Source organism: Mytilus trossulus, unplaced genomic scaffold (genome assembly GCF_036588685.1).
Source record: "Mytilus trossulus isolate FHL-02 unplaced genomic scaffold, PNRI_Mtr1.1.1.hap1 h1tg000085l___fragment_1__unscaffolded, whole genome shotgun sequence".
Taxonomy (NCBI): Eukaryota; Metazoa; Mollusca; class Bivalvia; order Mytilida; family Mytilidae; genus Mytilus; species Mytilus trossulus.
The window spans coordinates 3,872,721-3,896,992 of NW_026963295.1; the positions used below are offsets into that span (position 1 = coordinate 3,872,721).

Genomic DNA, 24,272 nt, shown 5'->3' on the forward strand with positions numbered 1-24,272 from the left:
TTAAATATAAATTCTTTTGCTTATTAAAGCTGCTACTCCTACATGATAATTTATCATAAAAGGATTATTCAAAAAGGGTGTTTTAAACAAATCAAAAGATCAAATTAGAGTTTTGGTGGCGTCATTTTCATGACTCTGGAGTAATGTCGCTTTATTTTATAAATCGAAAACTCTATATTTAACCTGCAATCAGGTAATTATTGTACTTATAACAGGTAAAACATAAATTGTTGCTGTATTTTTATAAATTATGTGTCATGTCTCCCGCTTCCATGTTGAGGAATCAGTAATATGGATAAAACAATTTGTCGGAAATATATCATGTATTTGCAAACGCTTCAAACCAGTCCTGTTTCTAAAGCTCGTACAAATGAGTTTTAAATTTTCCGACAATGTGCATATATTATTTATTGATAAGTTTAGATATGCGTTGAACCGGATTTCAGTAACTGCGAATTATCTAAAATATGACATACAACAAATCAAAATTAAGGTAGAGAGTTGAGCGCTCACAATCATGTTTATCACATCCCCATTTTCGTGTGTATGCCCCAGCACAAGAACCAGTGATGCAGTGCCCATTAGTTCGATATTTTTGTTTTATTTTTCGTTTTTAGATTCTAGCATAAATCAGGATGTCGGATGTCTATTTAGAATTATTAAGCATTGTGTCATGCCGGGCCTTTTTTTTTTCTTTTTTTTTCTTAATACACATAAGGTTGTTGCTAAACGTTGGCAACCGGAAAGTAAAAAAATGTTGTTCACATCCTCATCTTTTTGACCTTGGAGGGATGGTTGTTTTGTTATAAATCATAACACATTGCTTGAGTTTTGGAATCATTAGCTACCAAAATAAATTAGTTCAAAACTGAAATTTTTGGATGAAGTTTTTAAGAACTAAAAGACTTTCTAGAGGAAATGATGCGAATTAACTTGATTTTCAATTAGGACATCTCGCTCAATTCATATCAACTTATATGATTTGAGGTATTAATTTTCTGAAAGAGTGACGATTGTGTGGACTTAAACCAATTTCGACAAGAATACTGCGTAAGAAAACTGTCTCTTAAAAGTTAGTTTGTTAAAGAAGGAACGGAGGTTAATACACCGATTTATTTCTATATACTGTACCAGTGGTTTAGTCAAATACTTTTAAAACTAAGTTGCGTTAGGTCTTTATATTGTATTTTCTTTACTATATATGATATGACATTTTCATTTTGTCGTCGATATACGAGTTTGAATATCCCTTTGCTATCTTCACATAAGCAACACGATGGGTGCCACAAGTGTAACAGGTTCTGCTTACCCTTCCGGAGCAACAGAGATGATCCCTGGTTTGTAGTGGGGTTCGTGTTTCTTATTCTTCTGTTTTCTATGTTGTGTCATGTGTACTATTGTTTGTCTGTTGTGTTTTCCATTTTTAGCCATGGCGTTGTCAGTTTATTTTCGATTTATGAGTTTGACTGTCCCGCTGGTATCTTTCGTCCCTCTTTTATCTTCTGTCAATTTTGATAATCAATAGTGAAAGGCAGGGTTGATTTCGCAACAAATCAACAGTATGGAAATACATATTCGAATGCGTTACTCTATTAAATCATGAGTAAAATAATAATGTTAGTTATGTTTTGACGATCATCCAGGAAACATAAGCCAGGTTGAACCTTGTTATTTTTTCATTTAACACAAAAACAATTCGCCAATGTAGATGAATACATGTCAGCTGATATTATTTATTATTATGTACTGAATATTTATCAGAAATATGTATATGCAATCATAAATTCATTTCAAATGATTTAGTTGATATTTTTAATTAGTCATGTTAGTCAAATAAAAGTAGATTTAAAATTTCTCGTTACATTGAAGACCTGTTGGTGAGCATCCGCTGTTGTTTTTTTCTATGGTCGTTTGTTGTCTCTTTGATACATTCCCCATTTTCATTCTCAATGTTATTAAAAAAAAAACAAGAAACAACACTTTCATACCGCACATCATGAATGAATGTCAACTAATCACTAGTGTTGGCCATCATTTTATCTTTTCTATTATCAATATCATTCATATTTTGGAATGTTAAACATTAAAGAAAGTTAATTAGTATAATGAAGGGGTAATTTTCTCCCATCAGACCACTGGACTGGACGCCACTGTCTCGAAGTCCAATTGCAACCACGGCATGACCACTGATGTCGAGCTTGACGATACAATTGAGTAAACAATGGTCTTTTGACTGGCATACGGGCACGTAAATAAGCACCAATTCAGTCTGCAGTTAACAGTTCGTCGACTCACGTGATCATACATTCCCTATTGTCGCGTAAACGGCGAGCAGTAGTGAAATTTACTGATAACACAATGAATATCAATATAATACTAATAAAATCAATATTCAAAGATATTATACAGTGTTGAATTGGTACCTTTTTAGAATAAATTTATTATAGGATCGATACATTTTTACCAGGATCATTTTCTTAACTTCCAGGCACGGTAAACAACATCTCAGTAAAATGAGGATGTGCTATACCGAAATAAGTTTTCAACATGTAAAATCAAACCCGAATTTGTATATCTATGGAAAAGGTTTTAGAAAAGGTTTAAAAATTTACCAGTAATACATAGATTACGTCCGTTAAAAAAAAGACATGGGCATAGCGAACGAGCTGTGATATATAAAAACTGTAAGATGGTACCAAAGGAAATGATTTTGATTGATACGTTTGCAATAGGAAATATTATAACGCTGCCTTTATCCACTATACTCAGAATATCAATAGAAGATGTTAATATGTTCCTTGTCAAAGTATATTGTCATTTAGACCCAGGGGATAAGCGTTTCGAAGTCGTTTAATCAAAGACAGATCTATAAGTTACGGGAGACTTCAAATTGATTATGCGATTGCCCTTGTTGTTTCTGGATCGTATCGAGCGGTTGAAATGATATTTATTTATTACTGTGGTTGTGTTGGTAAATTATACTTTTAAATTCCTTAGGTTTTCGAAAGCGGTATAGATGTTTCAAAACATGTGTTCGTTAAAAAAAATCCCGTCCTATTTGTCCTATGTATTATTTTGATAATTCTATGTTAAAAACCTGTTTAAATATTAATATACAAAAGAAACAAGTTGTCATTCAGTTTATGGAGAGAAATGATTGTGAAAGAATACATAAATTTAACCAAGTATTGCGATTGGATCGTGAAAGTTCTGATGCTACGAAGACGTCAAATCATTCTTCAATTATATGAATATTTATATTTGTTATTGGTAAAGGAAAAACTAGATTTACAGGATTAACATGGGTCTCTTTTATTGATGAACAGGATTATAATCGTGCAATCCATTAGGATCTAAATATTTTATAATATCACACAGAATTATAGCGATAGTTTGTAGTAGTCTCATCTTTATTAGTTTTATTTTCTTACACAAATTTAAGATTGTATTTTTTTGTATCAATAATTTTCATTTCTCGTTTTTATGCCGATTATATTTTTAATGTGAGGACCCTTAATACAATGACGCATTTCAAAGTATTTTGATATTTTTATACCTCGACTGTGCCTTATTTCATGGATCAAGGTTTAGTTTTGTTGTCAAGTATGTATCGCTGATTAGGTAATCTATAAGGGTAACTGTATTTGATGTAAGTTATAATTGTAAGGTGTGCGTTTTCGACTAAAAAGGTTTCAAACTTTCTTGACCTCATTAGCACACATCACTAGGCAATGTTTCTTTTGTGGGATTTGGTCTTTTGCCGATTTACCTGAATGATATAAGGTCACTGTATTAAGTGTATGCATGTGTACATGTTTGTCTGAATGTTTCATATATGACGTTGACCTCAAGTTCGGGGTTTATTGGTCTATGCTAAGTTTTCATGGTTTTGTCAGTTTATCAGAAACTAAAAGCCATTTGATATATTAAATGACAGTAAGATGTCTAAGTCTGGCTGTGTTTCAGGGTTCAAAATTTTTCGACTCTATGTTCCGAATTCATTTGCCAAACATAATTGTTTAGATTTTTCAGTTGTGAAGGGACACTTAGCATGAGAACCACAGTATTTGGTGTACGGGATGTTTGTACTGATATTTATAACATTGTCTATCTGACCTTGACATCTTTTGTTGTGGATTATTGATAATGTTAAACGTAAATGACACTTCTAGTAAACCCCGCGTTTTGAAAAATCTCCGATTTTGTCGCAGATTTGGAAGAAGAATTAACATTGAATAACATTCACGATCCGATAAATGATCTTTTACGATCCAGTTCTTTACAATTCTTTCTATCTTCATTGTAAGTCCTTTTCTTATCTTTCTCTTTTATTTCTAGGATACACTTTTTTGGTAAGCTAGTGACCAAAAGTTCCTCCAAACACAAAATATAGAAAAAAAAACACAAAGATACCGAACTTCGAGGAAAATTCAAAACGAAGACTCAATAATCAAATAGCAAAATCAAATCAAACGAACGGATAACAACGTCATATTCCTGACTTGCTACAGGTATTTTAGTATGTAGTAAAAGTGCTTGATAAGTTAACAACTTGTAAATATCCTAAATATAGAAATAGTGAACACCATGAATACTAATAATTGTATGATTGACTTGCAAATTAAGTTTTAGCCAATGTCATGATTGATTTAGAAATACAACGTTGATTATGTATAACAGTTTTACTTTCATGACAACAGGTGATGAAATTCAGATTACCAATGAGAAAGAGCTAACGAATTAATTGTTTGTAATGTTGATTATTCGAGTAACAGCGTCTTCTATTCAATAAGAACGTTACCAAACTTCCAACGTTTTCTTTATCCTATAGCGTTTTCATAATATATTCGCCATATGAGTTTAAATGTATCTTTCTGTTTCCTTCAGTTTCATCATTTTGCTAAATAGTTTAATGGCAAGACTGATGTCCTGTATCATATTTATACAAGAGCTACCATCTGTTCCCCACTATATAGAATGGATTTTTCCAAAATTTAAATCCTGGTATCTATGATGTCATTGAGTTTATTTGTCCGTATTCATGTTTCTTAATAGAGATGATATGCTATCTGTATCGCTATATTTGCTCTAATTCATGAATTTAAACATTTTGGCCTGTTATGAAATACTCTATGGGAACAAAAATGCAGATTTCCATGATTGTGTATTAACCAAATTATGTAATAAAAACTATAACCTGCGTTAACAGGGAGCTCTTTTAAGCTCAAAGCACTTCTTTTAAATCCATATAAAAAATACTTAGCTTATTACCATGGATTCTCCTGCAGTATGTATTAACCAATGTATGTACTAAAACTATTGACTGCGTCTACAAGTTTGCTTTAACTCAAAAGTACATTTATTTAAACCATATTTGAAAATACTTAGCTGATAATTTTGTACCCCATATGAACGATTTGTTTTCCAAAGTGGCGCTCGAATCAAAACTGTTGCAACAACAAGTCAATTCAAAAAGAATTTCAAGAGCATGAACAACTATAAAGTACAAGCTATGCTGCATCGTCTTAGGCTTTATATTTCTTATCTATGTCTACGGATGGACATACACAAACATCGATTTATTAATTTGACAGCATTCCATTGAGGGGTAAAAAGTTGAAGTAGAATGGAGTGGTAAAAGGCCAATGGTATGTGGATGACATGAAAAGCTACAATTTAATGGTCAAAAGTAACAGCATGATTTAAAAACAAACTGTTAATCAATCCGACTTTGTGTCAGTTAATTCAAATTATATATAATTCCACAAAACAAATCAGAAATGTTCAAATATATGAAATAACCAATTCATATTAGTTCTACAAGTCTTCAGATTTTATAAGAAACAATACTTGTATAGCAATGCAAGAATTATCAATTGCAAATGTTTCCATATAAAAACAATGAAATTGGCAAGCGTCGTTCGGAATACATATCTCGTTTTTGACTTTTGCTCAATTCCATAATTTTGTATGGTATGAATAAATATAATCTTTCGATTCTTACATAACGTTCTTTATTATATTAGAAAATGTCTTTTCAACTTTGTAAAAAACATGAACTTTGAAAATCCACCACAAAAAAATATAAAGAAAAAGTTGTATGTTGTAGCTACATTTCTACAGGTTTAACCTCTTTGTATTCAAATCATGTAAAATAGACAAAGTCGGTCGGTTTTGTACCTATATCAAAATAAGAATGTGTCTTTCATTTAGTATTGATCTTACTAAGCTTTTGTCTAATTGATTCTTTTTATTTTTCTTTTGAACAATGCATTATAGGTTTTAATATTTATTTCCAAACGACAGAATAAAAAGCCTTATTCGGGTTAAATATAGGTGAATAACAAACTGTAATACTACAGGAGTAAATGAATAAAAACCTAGTATTGATGTTCAACTTACAAAAGACCGTCGATGTGTAAATTAAATATGTCGAATAAACAAACAAGGCCAAATATTTTTAGCCTTTGAAATTACCGGACATTAGTTCTTAATTGGCTTATAACTATTTCATCTAACGAAATATTCTCTTAAATCAATATAACATAATTAAATACTCAAACTTAAGAAAAACGAATGCTAATTTCTTCATTATAATTAGTTTCCGAATAATTGATTTTAATTTGAAAATTAATCATTAATCAATTTAAAAACAAAATGAATACCACTATATAATATAATGAAACTTTCTTCCGAAGCAATACAGCTTATATAATATACATTTAACAATATTTTTTTAAATGCATCAGTGTAATATAAATAACCATTATTATACACAATACAAGAATGGCGGAGAATGAAAATAAATTCATATGATAAATAAATAATACAGCTACATATTACGATTTTTTTCAATATTAAACAAAAATTTACCTGAATTATTAAGTTCTTTCATATTGAGGAATGATTAAATTGTAAAGGTTGAAAGTAGATGGATAATGCCAATAATACGTTTTTTGATTGAGTTAAGTCTGCCAATTGATATTTTATCGTATGTTTTTCTATGTTGTGATGTTATGCTATTGTTTCAGAAAAAGGGAGAAGGTTTGGGCCCATTAAAACGTTTAATCCCGCTGCAAATGTTTGCACCTGTCCTAAGTCAGGAATCTGAAGTACAGTAGTTGTCGTTTGTTTATGTAATATATACGTGTTTCTCGTTTCTCGTTTTGTTTATATAGATTAGACCGTTGGTTTTCCCGTTTGAATGGTTTTACACTAGTAATTTTGTGACCCTTTATAGCTTGTTGTTCGGTGTGAGCCAAGGCTCCGTGTTGAAGGCGGTACTTTAACCTATAATGGTTTAATTTTTAAATTGTTATTTGGATGGAGAGTTGTCTCATTGGCACTCACACCACATCTTCCTATATCTATTATATATATAAATGTAAACAATTGTGAACAAATTTAAAAAAAAACATTGGATAAGTGTATGCGTCAGAAGCATAATTTAAGAAGCAGTAATACATTATCATAGTGTGTAATTTTGAATTAAAAAAATCTTCTGATTGACTCTAGTTGTGTCGTCTTTCAGTAAATGATTATAGATTTGCCACGTGACCGTCATGTTGTCATTCGTTTTTTCCTGATGTTCTCCATAAAATGAAATTTTGAATTACATTATAAAGAACGACTGTAATTTTTCCTACTGTCTTTTCAAAATAACCTTGCAAATCGTTGTGCACGTTTTAAATAGTCGGTTGTGTGTCTTAATCAGTGTTCACGATATATCTTTCACTCATTTATTAAACAAGAAAACAACACAATATTTCTGTAGAGACTAAATATATAACGGTCATTCATATAATAGAAAAACAACTTAATATATCTTTATAGGCAGTAATTAATCATTAATCTTATTTTTAGTGTTTTAAGGTTCATCATAACAAATTGCCTATTATGACCGTATTTTCATCTCAAAAACCAGTCTGTGTTCAGACTTACCTGTGCTGTTTGGAAAGTTTTAATTCTTAGCATCCACTTGATATATAAAAGTTAAATGCAGTTTGTGTTTAAGAAAGATAATATCTTTCTTGGATTTTGATGTGCATTTTTCCCCTTCTGCAGAAGGTGAAAAATAAACAAGCACCTGAATTACTTTGATACTGTCAACTCACAGCTGACTCAGATAAACTCTTTAACTAACTTATAGTTGTGAAGAGACATTTTGTCCATGTCAAATAAGGACCCTCAAAGCAATACAAACCGGTTTTTTACCTAAGGGTGCATCTCATAGTTGTACCACAACTTAGCTAATTTTCACACCTTTTGCATGAAGGAAAAAATATGCCCATCAAAATCCAAAAGAGATTTTATCTTCTTGAAACCCAAAATGCATTGAACTTTATTATATCTAGTGGATGCCATGCATTACAACTTTTCCAAGTTCACAGGTAAGTCTGTACTAAGAGAAATTTTGGAATGTAAATACATCCATATTTATCCGTTTGTTAAGATGATCCTTAACGACACCTTAAAGCAACACAGTCATGGCGACCAGTTTTTATTGGTAGATGAAGCCGGAGTACCCATAAAATGTATTACAGTCATTCATAAGATATAACAACTTAAAGCATTTTGACGTTTAATGACTGATCTCTATCCTACAATTCTATCTCAATCAAATTAATCACCAATAAGATACTTGTACCGATACGAAGTAAAAAACAAAAATACCAAACTATGGGGGAATTTAAAACGGAAAGACTTTAGTCCTTATTCAATTGGCAAAATCGAAATATCAATGTATATTAAATCTATGGATATCAGCTGTTAACATGGTGGATTGTTTTACTTCTGAACAGAGCAATCAATTGTATAGTATCACCTGGTGGTGAAAGGACCACATTCATAATACACCGTTACAATAAGACGCGTATTTAGAAAAAAAATTTCAGGTAAAACGTTAATCAAAGTACAGGGCATTTTTATTTCTGTTTTGTTTGACCGGCCAGTTTGATTATATAAAAAAGAAGATGTGGTATGATTGCCAATGAGAAAACCATCCACAAAAGACCAAAATGACACAAGCATTTACAACTATAAGCCTTGAACAATGAGCAAAGCCCATACCGCATAGTCTGTTATAAAAGGCCCCCGATAAGACAATGTAATTACAGGCTCCTGACTTGGGATAGGCACATACATAAATAATGCGGCGGGGTTAAACATGTAAGCGGGACTAGGCTTTTTGAAATGCTTTGAATATATCTCCACTGATAAATTGTGTACAAATGTCGCGTTCTTCTTCAGCACATTTTTTATTTGATGTTTTTGTTTTGTTCTATTTCAATACTTGGAAAAATAGATTGATAATGTGTAATGTTCGTGGTCAAATTGAGTTATCTTTTGTGCTATTTATTTTAGTGCACAAATTACCAAGTTGTTAGATTTAAAGTAATAAACATCAACAGAGAGGCTACAAGGACAGTGATTTGTTATAGCAGTTCAACTCCTTGTGACAGTTTGATAAATTATGCAAAAAAAGGCAAAATGTTTTTTTTTTTTGTGATGATATACTCATCATAGATACCAAGATTGAAATGCAATCATGACAGATTGAGACGAGATTATGTATGAATAAAATTTAAAACCAAATATTAAATGAAAAAGAAAAATCACAAAAACACCGAACTGCGCGGAAAAAAACCCACCAAAAAATCCTCAATCAAATGGCAAAATCAAATGATAAATCACATCAAGCGAATGTACAACTTTCATATAATGTGGAATCATAAATTTTCGTGGATTTCGTGGGAACAGGAGAACCATGAATTCAAATGTTCTACAAAACACAAATTTTCCAAAGGAATCAGTGAAGACTTTGTCAGAACCACGAATGTGTAAATTTTCCTCAAACCACGAAAAATGGTACCCACGAAATTAAATGAATCCACAGTACCTAACTTAGAACAGACATTTTCAGATGTAGACAATAATAGATTAAACCTATTTTTATAGAGTTTAACTTGTCACTTGTACTCTCAAATCTAATATTAAATTTGATTTTTTAATTTCATTTGAACATTGCATTAACATAAATGAAATTTGTTAATATATATTTGATCACCAATTTGAAGCACAATACACGTCTCTTGATGTTCTTATTATGCAAATATCCGTGTACTTGATGGTCTACTTGAAATACAAAGCAGTCAAAATATCTGCTTAAAGTAAATATGTCTTAAATATATAGACTTAAAACTTTTAGTAGTTTAATTTGTCCATTTTTTTAGTACTAGTAATTGGTTTTGTGTTCTAAAGATTTGCTAAATGTTTAATTACTAAATATTTAAAGTATTCAATGGAGATTATATATATGGAAACTTTTAATTGGATATGAATCGTTATTAACTCAAAAGTTAGTTATTGATTTTAAACGGTTATATTCTTCTAGTTTTGTAACAAACTTCCATAAAACAACATACAATCAATAACTTGTTTTCTTCTAACCATTTGCAGTGCATTTTGATCTGTAATATGTTTGAATAACCCATTGATATCATGTTAACAATAACTATTATTATCATAAATTTGACCGGGATTGTAATGATATCTGGTAAGTATGCTTTATTTTACTGATCATTTATTTTATGTATTTTCTTTTTTGTATTATATAACTCGTAATGAAAGGAACACTTGCGAAATATTTAGTTCAATTGTTTTTTCAGTTCAGTCAATCTTACGTAATGAACTATTTCAGTAATAAATCTTGTTCTTATAGTGATAAATAGAGAATAATGCATGGCAAAATCCGTATCATTTGTCGTATCATCCCGAGACATCAATATCAGCCCGTGGGCCTTTAGGTATACGGATTTTGCCATGTATTATACGCTTTATCATATATTTCAACAGAAGAGTATATTATATGAACTGTTTTCTGATCCATAGCACTGGGTTACCTTCAGTTCTGCTTTTGTCTTGTTTCAAAGCCTTACAATAACTGCTCAATTATTTATACGAAGCACCTGGGTTACCTTACAATTTTTTGTTTTGAAAATATTTTGTTTATTATTGTATTTATTTGAGTGTTTTGTATATTTTATAGTTGCATTTAGTGTGCCAAAACATATGTTGTAAAAACTTGATGTTCGTGACGTCACATACAATATAAAAACTTGACGTTCGTGACTTTACATACCAAACAATGACGTCATTCAAAAAATTGACCTATTTTTAGGAAATATTTTCTTCAGCAAAAAAAAACAAAAAAAAACTGACTTGATGTAAAAAAAAAAAAAAGGTATGCGATACGGGTTTTACAATGCGATAAGGGGTATGCGATACGGGTTTAGCTATGCGATACGGGGTATGCGATACAGGGTAGGTGATACAGATTGGAAAAACGAACCTTTATTAGTATACAAAATAGCTGTATTTTGTACTAAATATATGATAAAGATTATAACACAATGTTGAATGTGTAGCCCTACTTTTGACACCTTAACATATTATATACAAAAAAGAAGATATCGTCAATGAAATGACTCTTCACAAGATAAAAATGACACAGAACATTCAGAAATTTACAACTACAGGTCACCAAACGGCCTTCGAAATTGAGCAAAGCCCATATCGCATAGTCAGCTATGAAAGGCCCCTAAATAAAAAATGTAAAAAAATTCAACCGAGAAAAATAACGGCCTCATATCAATAAAAAAAATGAACGAAGATATAATATGCTACACATCTATAAAAAACAACTTCTAAATTACGGGCTCCTGACTTGGGACAGACACATACATACGAAATGTCTATTTGTTTTAATCAAACATCGTTGTCAATATAATTCAATTTGATGCCATAAGAGTGACAGGTTTAGTAATCTGTCAAATAAGGTTTAATCAACTATTTTCTATAGATGTCAGTTCCTAATAGTTAGGAATATGACAGTTGTTATCCATTTGTTTGAGGTATTTAAAATTTTGAGCTTGTTATTGATTCATGTTGATTGGGGATCTGCTATCGAATTACCAACGACGTTCAGTTTCTTTGCAACTTCACTTTTTTTAATATGATAGATTCATTTTTTGATCGGAGACAATGTCTGTATAGTCCTGTTTATGTATCGATAGTATCTGCATTTTTTTGTTTTGATTAAATATAAGCGAACATCCTAACTTTTCTTCATATAAAATCCGTCTACTACGCCAGGAATAAGATAATTGTGATTCATTCGTGTGGGCTTGCGTTTTTGAGTTTGCCATTTGGTATGGACTTTCATGTTTGAAATATCCTCGGAGTTCAGTATTTTTTGTGATTTTACTTTCAACATTATTTTCAAAAAGTTTTACGCTTACAAATTTAAATTCAGAAATTCTCAGATTCCGTCAAATTAATGTCTTATATTTTAAAAATCTATAGCACAACACATTCGTCATTTTGACTGAATTCAGTATGCAGATTTTCGATTTCCACCGCTCGTTCGTTAATTCTAAAACATAATTACACTCACTGCAATCTAGTTTGAAACATTCATTTGTTTCAAAGCTATGTTACATTTTATATTTTGAATTCAATAATAAGTATAATCGCTATTTTGTGCTTTTTTCCTTTGATCTGTTTTTGTGATAATTTTCATATTATGCTTCTCGCTTGAGATGGAAAAATCATCGCTAGAAACTAAGGAGGCCACGTGGCGTTGCTAACGAAATTGACATGAAATTGACAACGTCGTCTCAGGTAAAATAGCGATAAACATATTATCATTGGTCATCTCAACTCGATAGCTTTTCTCACTTTCGCTGAACCAGCTCAAGCGAGAAAATTAATCTCGTTGAGATGATCAACGATAATCTATAATTTACCCTTAACATCTGATTGAATGATCTTTATTATAAAAAAAGATATATTTGATTGATATATTATATTACGATATTTTAGGGTTTCGTCCAGGCATGAAAATGCATGCAAAAGGATTTTTTGTTAACTGTATAATATGTATTTCGTTATCACATATATTTTTCTCTCTCAGAATGCCTTGTTATACAAGAAACAAAGATGACATGGGAGGACGCAAAAGTGTCATGTGAAGCTAACGGAATGGAATTAGTCACTTACAAAAGTTTAACAGAACTCATAAATATATACAGCAGGTAACATATTCATTCGACAAATTGAATAGTAACACATCTCTTCTAGAAATAAAACTGCATAATAAACCTGGATGATATGAACATTTTCCCCCGAACAAGTACACATGTTGGTTTAAGGGTCAGATAAGGCCCGCATCTATGTGCATGGATTGCACGCTGTGTTAAAGACCCATTGATGACCATCTGCTATTTTCTGCTCTTTTGTCTGATTGTTGTTTCTTTTACATACCCCATTTCCATTATCTATGGTATAATGATTAAATTTTACGTGTACGTTTAACTTTTCTTACCAAAGTTCCATGTTGTTTGTTGTCAATTTCCCCAAGTATGTACATCTTTACGATTAGGCAACTCTTCACATCCAAATAAAGATTGCTTTATGTACAGTCATGGTATAGTCGACTTTCACTAACACTGAAATGAAACTGTTGTATTGTGTACTTGGTCTATCTCACATAACACACACACACACACTTTCCAAAAAACAGGGTAGTCGCTGACGAACGCAAAAGGCAAATGTATGTCGCAAAGCAATGGGCATTCATTCATTGATTTCCATTAATTATTATCGTTTATTCCTTGTTTATAACAATATTTAAATTTATATAGACTTTTAGTTAATTTAAAGCAAGTTAAATATTACTAGTATGTTATATACATACACACATTCATGGGTCTGCAATCTTTGTTTGGATAACATTTGTAGTTTTGTCAATCTGATAAATTAAGCCATCTTTTAACTGATTTGTATAGTTTGTTCTTATGTTCTTCTGTTATACAATTGTCCCATGTTAGGAGAGGATAAGGATCCCGGTAAAATGTTTAAATTCCACCGAATTATGTATGTATATGCCTGACCGAAGTCTCCAGCCTGTAATTCAGTGCTAGTCGTTTGTTTATGTGTTACAATTTTGTTTTTCGTTCGTTTTTTTGTACATGAATAAGGCCGTTAGTTTTCTCGTATGAATTGTTTTATATTCGAGTCCTTTTAGAGCTGACTATGCGATATGATATTTGCTCATTGTTGAAGACTGTTCAGTGACCAATAGCTGTATGTAACTGTGCCATTATGGTGTCTTGTGGAGAGTTGTCTCATTGATAATCATACCACATTTTTTTTTTTTAAAACAAGAAACAATGATAAATAAAGGCAACAGTGGTATTCTGCTGTTTAACAGTCATAAGTCGATTGAGAGAAATCGAATCTGGATTACAAATAAAACCGAGGGAAAAACATCAACTTGAAGAGATAAACAAAGAATCAACAGAACACTAAAGTGCAACAACAAAAAACGGCAATGCAACATTCATAGAAACACACTGTTAGATAACAACTGCCCTTGTCCTGACTGGGTTCATTTTAAAACTTATGTTTCGATTATTCTGTTATCAATATTTTCTTTCATTTCTTTAACTATTTATGTAATATTTCATTCTTGTAAAATTCTATTCAGAAAATGAACTAACAGTAATTTGTTTACATGTTAATTTGTTTACATGCACGTTAATACATCTACATTTAAATGTAATCAAACATTTTCTTGGAACGATCACCTAAAACAAGTTTTTATATTCATTTATTTATTAGCGAGAGATATTGGTTAGGCACTTCATGGAAACCAATACTTCAACAGTTTCAGTGGGTAGATGGAACCTTGTGGTCTATAAATGATGCCATAGTTCCTTTTAAATCGACAACCGAACCAAACTGCTTAGAAGGTTATGAATATTGTGCCTCTAATCAGAATTGCATCTATTTAGAATATTCTAAATTTGGATCACAGAGATGTAGCAACACATATCAATCTTTATGTCAAACACGTACGTATAAAATTATGAACAACTCAATCTGTAAGTTCATATTCTCTTTTATATCTAGTAGTTCTGCGACAACCAACTGAATAATCGTTATTTCCATAACTGATTAGAGAATAAAAGGGTGCACCTGTAGCATGTGTAGATTTTTATCATGTGAAATACAGTGATAATACTCCATTTCTTTACAAGTGAAAATCACTGAAATTGAGCATACACATGATGGTAAGTTGAACGAAATTTGTATGTGTACACATTTTATTGTACATGCGATATTTCAAAACATGTATTGAGATAACAAAGATCCATTGGTTGTCGAACGATGTTCATTAATCAAATAGAGAATGCAAATGGGGATTGTGTCAGAGAGACAACAACCTGACCAAAGAACAGACAACATGAGAAGGTCATTAACAGGTCTTAATAAACAAAATTTCAAAATAAACGAAATGTCGATTTCAACTTGCTGAATTGTTTAAGGAAAAAAAACCATTCAGATGACAACGATATGGTTTGAAGAAAAACACACATTCTCCATTTCCTTTCTCAACTTTAAATAGATAAACAGACTAATATAAGTACACAACATACAACAAAGAAAACTAAGTGAACCATAACTTTAACTGGGGTTGATATCATGTGCTCTGGAAGGAATAGAAAGCAGATTCTGCTCCAAATCGGGCACCCATCGTTTTTCATATAAGTGAAAGTGAAAACCTGTTAATAATTCTTACTTTCTAGGTCATATTTGTGACAAGGGGACATGATTGTTATTTAACCTTATGAGTATATTTGGATCTTGATTTAATTACAAATAAAGTACTTTACTGTCTGTCAATGTTACTAAGTGTCGTAATCATATTGATGTGCTTACTCAAATAGCAGAAAGAAAGGGTAGATTTTTAAAGATGTATCGATTACTTACTAGTCGAGTATCAGTAATTGTTAGGTACTAGTTACCGTCACCTGCTGATTTACCCATTAAAAAAATCCTGTTGATATCTTCGAACAATTATTTTTAGCTCATTTGTAGAAACACTATTTTGTTTGAATTAAATTGGGAATAACTCAATTTTCTGTAAACAAAATACGTGAGACAAAACACATATTTTAACATGACGTCATCTCTTTATGGCAGACTTGTTTTTGAAACTTTCTGTTATAAGGCAAAGAATAATATAACCTTGTTAATTTTTTTATTTTTTTTTACATTGATTTAAATTATAACAATCTAAGGCAATACGTCTCTTCAAAGGATATCTTGAGAACCTAATATCGTTCTTTGTTTTATCAGTCTGTAGATTGGAGTGTATGATTGTTTTTACTTATCTTAGATTGTGCTTCTATTTTTTTTACGTTGATACCACCAATGGTTGTTAGATGAAAAAAATGCATTGTAGCAGAAACTTGATTTTCTCGTTTAAATTTTCTTGATAAAAGTTTATTGGAATACGGAGTTGCTTCTACTTAAAATTCAATGTTTTTGTATCCACTGGATATCAACGAAATTAATGACCGAACAAATTTATATGAACCAATATAATTAGTTATCAAAGGTACCAGGACTATAATTAAGTACGCCAGACGCGCGTTGCGTCTACATAAGACTCATCAGTGATGCTCATATCAAAATATTTATAAAGCCAAACAAGTACGAACTTGAAGAGCATTGAGGATCCAAAATTAAAAAAAAATGTGTCAAATACGGCTAAGGTAATCTATTCCTGGGATAAAAAAATCTTTATTTTTTTAAGAATTCAAAGTTTTGTAAAAAGTAAATTTATAAAGAAAAATGACCACATAATTGATATTCATGTCAACACCGTAGTGCTTACTACTGGGCTGGTGATTCCCTCGGAGATGAAACGTTAACTAGCAGTGGCATCGATCCAGTGGTGTAAATAGTTATCAAAGTTACCAGGATTATAATTTAGTACGCCAGACGCGCGTTTTGTCAAAAAAAAAGAGGGACGAAAGACACCAAAGGGACAGTCAAACTCGTAAATCTAAAACAAACTGACAACGCCATTGTTAAAAATGAAAAAGACAAACAAAAATACAATAGTACACATGACACAACATAGAAAACTAAAGAATAAACAACACGAACCCCACCAAAAACTAGGGGTGATCTCAGGTGCTCCGGAAGGGTAAGCAGATCCTGCTCCACATGGACGCGCATTTCGTCTACATAAAATTGCCGAGCAGAAAGAAAAGCTGAATGGCATTGAGTTCTTTTCAACTGATTGATATGTCTTATCCTTATATTATATTGTATCATCACTGTCATAAGTTATAGGTAGTGTTTGGCGTCAGCTACATATTTAAACCCAACCATATTCCATAATACATGTCTCATGTCTGAAGCTTGCTGTTTGGTGGTTTTTCCTTTTGCTGTTTGTTTTTTGTTAATTTTTTGGTACAAAAATTATGACTTTAAGATGTATAAATAAGGTCGCACGGTGACTTTGTAATTTCTATGTCATTTGGTATTTGATAGGGAATAGTCTCACTGGCATTTAATCCACATCTTTTTTCTTATATTTGTACAAGTTGATGAAGTTAAAAAAAAAAAATTTCTACTAATCATAACACAATCATTATTTAACTGGTCATAATTTAATGCAGTTACAACCTGTACCTCACCAACTTTCATCATCAACGCAGCTACGGACACCACAGTCGTGAAGTCTCCAGGAGAGATGATTACTTATACGTGTGACTTTGGATATGAGTTATCAAATGGACAAACGAGTTGGACTAGAGAGTGTGGAGTCGATGGAAATTGGACAACGGATAGTAACGTTTGTGTTGGTGGGTTGATTTAATTAGGAAGATGATGTGACCTCGGTTGTTTTTGAAATAGTTTGATCTTCAACTTGTTAATTTATCTATTTTGTATGTTCAGTCTTGTATATCTTTGAGTCTATAAATATAAAAAAATGACAGATACTTTAAATGCAGAAAACATTGCGATGCTTTTTTAAATGCTTGTATTGATACTAACGGGACATTTTAATAAAACTGGCCTCCTGATACCGGATACATTTTAATTGAATTCATAAAGATTATTATCACATACTTTTCCATTCTTAAAAGCAATTCGCTTTAATAACATCAATTAACGCACTCAATAATTTATCAATTTTCGGTACTCGATTGATATGAATATCACACTATGTAGAACGAATTAGTTTTAAAGGGATTATATCATCGCAAAAACATTAAGACGATAATTGAATGTGTTTTGACAAAAATAAGCGTGTCATACTTTTATTTACAACTCAAACTAGTACTTGCTTTGAGTAACATTATATACAAGTTATTTACACCCAAGCAAGACCATTGGCTTATAAGTAGATTGTCAATCATAGCGTTGAACATGACAAGAACTCGTTTATACTAAATTCAATATCGCATTTATAATATGCAGTCCGACATCTAAATTGCTGTTTTGTATTGAAGTATTTTAAAGCATTCACCAAAACGTTGCGATTGGCTAACAATGTCCAGAACAATATGAATTAAACCAATGGCGTGACGTTATTTGTTTTGGGGGAACGGTCAATGATATCACCCACAATTCTTTAGATCATGTAATGGCAAATTTCACTGTGAGCTGTATCGTTCTATTTTATAATACCTTGCAGAATTTTGCTATAGGTGTTTTGAAACATTCAATATTGTCGAAGCACCGAAAAATATATGGGATCCAAAATCAAATTGCCGAGCAGAAAGAATACCGGATGTCATACAGTTCTTTTTAAACATATATACAAAATGTATTCTTTAGGTGTATCGTAACATCACTCTTATAAGTTTTGCATAGAGTTGGTACCATCTAACGTTAAACCTAACCATATTCAATGATGCAAGTCCCAAGTCAGGAGCCTGCAATTTTGTGCTGTTTCTTGTTCCTGTTTATCCTTTTTGTTTTTTCTTCCTTTTTTTTTTACATAAATCATGACGGTATTATTCTTGTTTAAAATTATTAACACATTTTATCTCACAGCCTTTTATAGCTTACTATTACATACTAATGGTCAAACAATGACTTGTTTATTTCTATAGCATTTGATATCTGGTTGAATGAGTCTCACTAGAATTTATTCCAATTAAAACTAGTTATAACATAGTAATTATTTTTCTGATCATAATTTAATGCAGTTATAACTTGTACCTCACCACCTTCGATCATCAACGCAGTAACAGACACCACTGTTGTTAAATCTCCAGGACAGATGATAACTTATACGTGTGACTTCGGTTACGAGTTACCAGGTGGACAGACGAGTTGGACCAGAGAGTGTGGAGTCGATGGAAATTGGACAACGGATAGTTACGTTTGTGTTGGTGGGTTAATTAAAATATGAAGAGGATGTAATATTAGACATCGGTTGATTGTGAAATGGTGTGATTTTACCTTATTAATTGATATAATGTGTATCTTCTGTCTTATATTTCTTTTAAACTTGCAATATGAATAATGACAGATACTGTAAATGCAGATTTTTATGCTTATGTTGATACGTACTTGGGGTATTTCAATAACACTCGCCCTCTGATACCAGATACATTCTTTTTGAAATCATAAATAATATTATTACATACTTGTCCATTCTTAACAACAAATAACATCAATAAATGCACTCTATAATTTCTCAATTTCTGGTTCTTGATTGGTATAAACTTGAGAATGGAAATGAGGAATGTGTCAAAGAGACAACAACCCGACCAAAAAAAAAACAACAACAGCAGAAGGTCATCAACAGGTCTTCAATGTAGCGAGAAATTCCCGCACCCGGAGGCATCCTTCAGCTGGCCCCATAACAAATATATACTAGTTCAGTGATAATGAGCACCATACTAATTTCCAAATTGTACACAAGAAACTAAAATTAAAATAATACAAGACTGACAAAGGCCAGAGGCTCCTGACTTTGGACAGGCGCAAAAATGCGGCGGGGTTAAACATGTTTGTGAGATCTCCCCTCCATGTAATGGCAAATGAAACTGTGAGCTGTATCGTTCTATTCTATAATACCTTATAGAATGGTTCTTTAGGTGTGTTGAAACATTCAATAATGGAGAGGCACCGAAAAAATATATGTGACCCAATATCAAATTGCAGAGCAGAAAGAATACCGGATGTCATTCAGTTCTTTTTAAACTTATGTACAAAGTGTATTCTTAAGTTGTGCCGTAACATCACTCTTATGAGTTTGGCATAGAGTTGGTACCATCTAACGTTAAACATAATCATATTCAGTGGTGCATGTCCCAAGTCAGGAGCCTGCATTTTGTGCTGTTTCTTGGACCTGCTTATCCTTTTTGTTTTTCCTTCACTTTTTTTTTACAAAAATCATGACGGTATTATTCTTGTTTAAAATTATGAACAACATTTATTTCACGGCCTTTTATAGCTTACTATTACATGCTAATGGTCAAACGGTGACTTGTTAATTTCTATAGCATTTGATATCTTGGTGAATGAGTCTCACTAGCATTTATTCCAATTAAAACTAGTTATAACATAGTAATTATTTTCTGATCATAATGTAATGCAGTTATAACCTGTACCTCACCACCTACGATCATCAACGCAGAAACAGACACCACGGTTGTTAAATCTCCAGGAGGGATGATAACTTATTCGTGTGACTTTGGTTACGAGTTACCAGGTGGACAGACGAGTTGGACCAGAGAGTGTGGAGTCGATGGAAATTGGACAACGGATATTAACGTTTGTGTTGGTGGGTTGATTAAAATATGACGCGGATGCATTATTAGACATCGGTTGATTGTTAAATGGTGTGATTTTACCTTATTCATTGATTTAGTGTGTATCTTCAGTCTTATATTTCTTTACAACTTATAATATAAAAAATGACAGATACTGTAAATGCAGAAAACATTACGAAGCATTTTTTAATTCTTATGTTGATACGTACTTTGGGTATTTCAATAACACTCGCCCCCTGATACCGGATACATTTTTATTGAAATCATAAATATTATTATCACATGCTTGACCATTCTTAACAGTAATTCGCTTTAATAAAATCAATAAATGCACTCAATAATTTATCAATTTCCGGTACTCGATTGGTATGAATATCACACATTGTAGAACGAATTAGTTTTAATAAGATAATATCATTGCAAAAACTTTAACACGATAATTGCATGTTTTTTTTCACAAAAACTAGCGTGTCATACTTTTGTTTACAACTCAAACTTATACACGCTTTAAGTTAAGTTATATACAGGTTATTTACACCCAAGCAAGACCATTGGCTTATAAGTAAATTGTCGATTATAGCATTAAACATAAAAAGAAAACACAGAATCGTGTAGTATACTAATTGCATTATCAAATGTATATTGCAGTCTGACATCTAAATTGCTGTCTTGTATTTAAGTATTTTAAAATGATCTCCAAGATTTCGTAAACAAATGACGAGATAAAGTAACATAATGATAATAACGATAATAGTATTATTGTGTAACATACTGATTGAACAATATATAATGTAAAAAATCAAACCAGTAAAATTATACTTCCGTCGAAATATTTCGGTAACCAGAAAGTTGTTAAGTGGTGAAATTGAAAACAGACCACACGTTAACGCCGACTTATATATAAATCTTGAAACCAAATTTCAGAAATCCTTGTCAGGAAGTTTCTGAGAAAAATGCGACTGTAATATTAATATTCTGACGGGTGGATTGCCGGATGGATAGAAATAGATAAAACAGTATTCCCCTCTTTTTTGAAGCGGGGGTATAAATATGCATTAAAACAATTAATACCCAGATATTGAATTGGCTTATGAGACACATATTTACAAAACATTTTACATTAATCGTAAAATTGAGAATGCAAATAGGATATGTGTCAAAGAGACAACAACCCGATCATAGAACAGACAATAGCCAATGAAAAAAATATGATACCCCCGTCGAAACATTTCGGTAAACAGAAAGTTGTTAAGTGATGAAATTGAAAACACATCACACGGTAAAGCTGACTTATATATAAATCCTGAAACCAAATTTTAGAAAGCATCATGATCATTGTCTCACAGTTTCTTGGACAAATGCGACGAAAATAATCATATTCTGACGGATGAATTGACGTATGGATAGAAATAGATAATACAGTATACCCCTCCATTTTTTTTTGAAGCGGGGGTTTACAGATACATTTAAACAATTATACACAGCCATTGAGTTGTCTTGGTTTTTTGTACAATTTCAAAACGAATTAACATGCATATTAAATGCAATTAAGTAAATTTACTCTACATTTTAGTGAAACAGTGTATAACACCACCTGCTATCAGTAACTCTAATCACAACACCATTGCTGTTATTTATCCCGGGGAAAAGATAACATACACCTGTGACACCGGCTTTTACACGTCAAATGGACAAACAGTTTGGATGCGATTTTGTGAATGGGGAGGAACATGGGCATTGGATACTAATAGTTGTTCAGGTAATAGCTGGCAAGCTTTTTGTTTTTGAAATGATGACAATCATTCGCCGTTCTAAGATTCATATGAATTCTGGGTAAAATTGGCAAAAGCGTACATCCAAACGTTGTGATCGGCTAATTATGTCAACATTCAACAAATGGCGTGACGTGAATTTATTTTTTGGATACAAACTATGCTATTACCTATAATTATTTAGATCATGGAATGGCAAATTACACTGTGAGCTGTATCGTTACTTTTTATGATACCTTTGCAAAATTTTTCTAAAGCTGTGATGAAATATTCAATCATGTCGAAACAAGATGAACAAGAAACTAGCATAGTCTAAGCATTTTATATTATTTAGGCATGTCAATTGAATTGAATCATCATCTTTGGTAGATTGAACCAATTACATGCTGCTGCTATCGGTCCAGCTCTGGATCAGGAAACGGCATGAAATGTGTTTAAAAACAGTTAGGCATGCGCACAAACCTATAACATATCTTATCTAAGGAGATTATGTAAAAAACCAACGTAGATTTTTAGTTTCTTCTCAACCAAAGAAATAATAAGGCATATTATTTAGAAAGCAAACTAAAATACATTGCTTTAGTCTACATATAACATGTATAGCTTCATTATTTACACAAATAGTGTTACTCACTACAATTGTATATTTTGAAAACATATTCTCATAGGTTTCACAACCAGTTAAAAGAGAATTCGGCTAAAATTGTAAGAAGAACTTACGCGTGTGTTGATTAAATTGCTGCATTGTCCACAAAAAGATAGTTATAACTGAAAAATTATAACACGTCTGTAGTGTTTGTTGAAATATATAATTTCAGTGATTTATTCTATTAATGGCATTGCAAAGAAGTGATTAATAACGCAAAAAATACTGCTCGAATATTAAACATGTTATATATGGTTGTCTGTTTTGTAAAACTCATACTCTAGATATATTTCGATTTATTCAAAATATCTTATATTTTCTTTAAATCTATAACAGATATAGCAAGATGTGCGAATGAGAAAATTCTCCATCAAAATAACAATTAATACATTACATGTCAATGTACGGCATTCAACACGGATTCTTGGCTCACATCTAACAACAAGCTATAAAGGGCTCTAAAATGATAAGGGTAAAACCATTCCAACAGGAGTGTTATATTAAAATATTATAGACTTTTCGTTTTTATATACAGTTCCTGTAGTGACAGAAGATGCCACAACTATGAGTGTCACAACCGCTCCGCCGGTAGGTGGATGTTCTTGCAACATAGCTGAAGTTCCGAATACAAGTCCTAGCATTCAGACATTTTCATCCTTCAAAGTAGAAGTAAAAACGACGAGCGCATACCGACGCAGCCTTGTTTCAGCACCTGACGACCGGGTATCGTCTGCTGTCATTGGTTACATGGGTGTATTCATATTATGTCTTGTACTAGCAGTTCCTCTACTGTTCGATGTTTTGAACATTTTTAGTAAGGAATAAAGAGAGAGGACTCATTCATGTCATTGATACTATATGTTGCAGAAAATAATCCGAATCAATAACATTTCGCTGTATAAAAAATAATGTAAGGATCAGTTGAACCGTAATGCATTTAACGATTCAATTTCATCATGTTCATATCAATGTGCATATCTTACATTATTAACTTTTAACTGAATTTATCAATAGCATATTCATTGTTTTACATGACATAAACATATACAATCAATTTTGAGTTAAAATAATTGAATAAGATCGTGACATTTTGATTTAGTTGATGTCTTTTTAACATAGTTTCCGTCAAACCAATGAACTTTCTACAACTAACTGTACTTTTATTTTGTGTTTCCTCGTGTTGATCACGTTACATTTCTGACA

The 24,272-nt window shown here is 31.8% G+C and overlaps 1 protein-coding gene across 1 annotated transcript; it reads left to right on the top strand.

Moving 5' to 3' along the window:
* Positions 1 to 1,276: 1,276 nt before the first annotated feature.
* LOC134699859 (complement component receptor 1-like protein) lies at positions 1,277 to 23,894 on the top strand. The gene is made up of 5 exons (XM_063561265.1): positions 1,277 to 1,337; positions 19,077 to 19,262; positions 20,477 to 20,662; positions 22,225 to 22,410; positions 23,605 to 23,894. The coding sequence occupies exons 1-5, from the start codon at positions 1,277 to 1,279 to the stop codon at positions 23,892 to 23,894; spliced, it is 909 nt and encodes a 302-aa protein (XP_063417335.1).
* Positions 23,895 to 24,272: the final 378 nt, after the last annotated feature.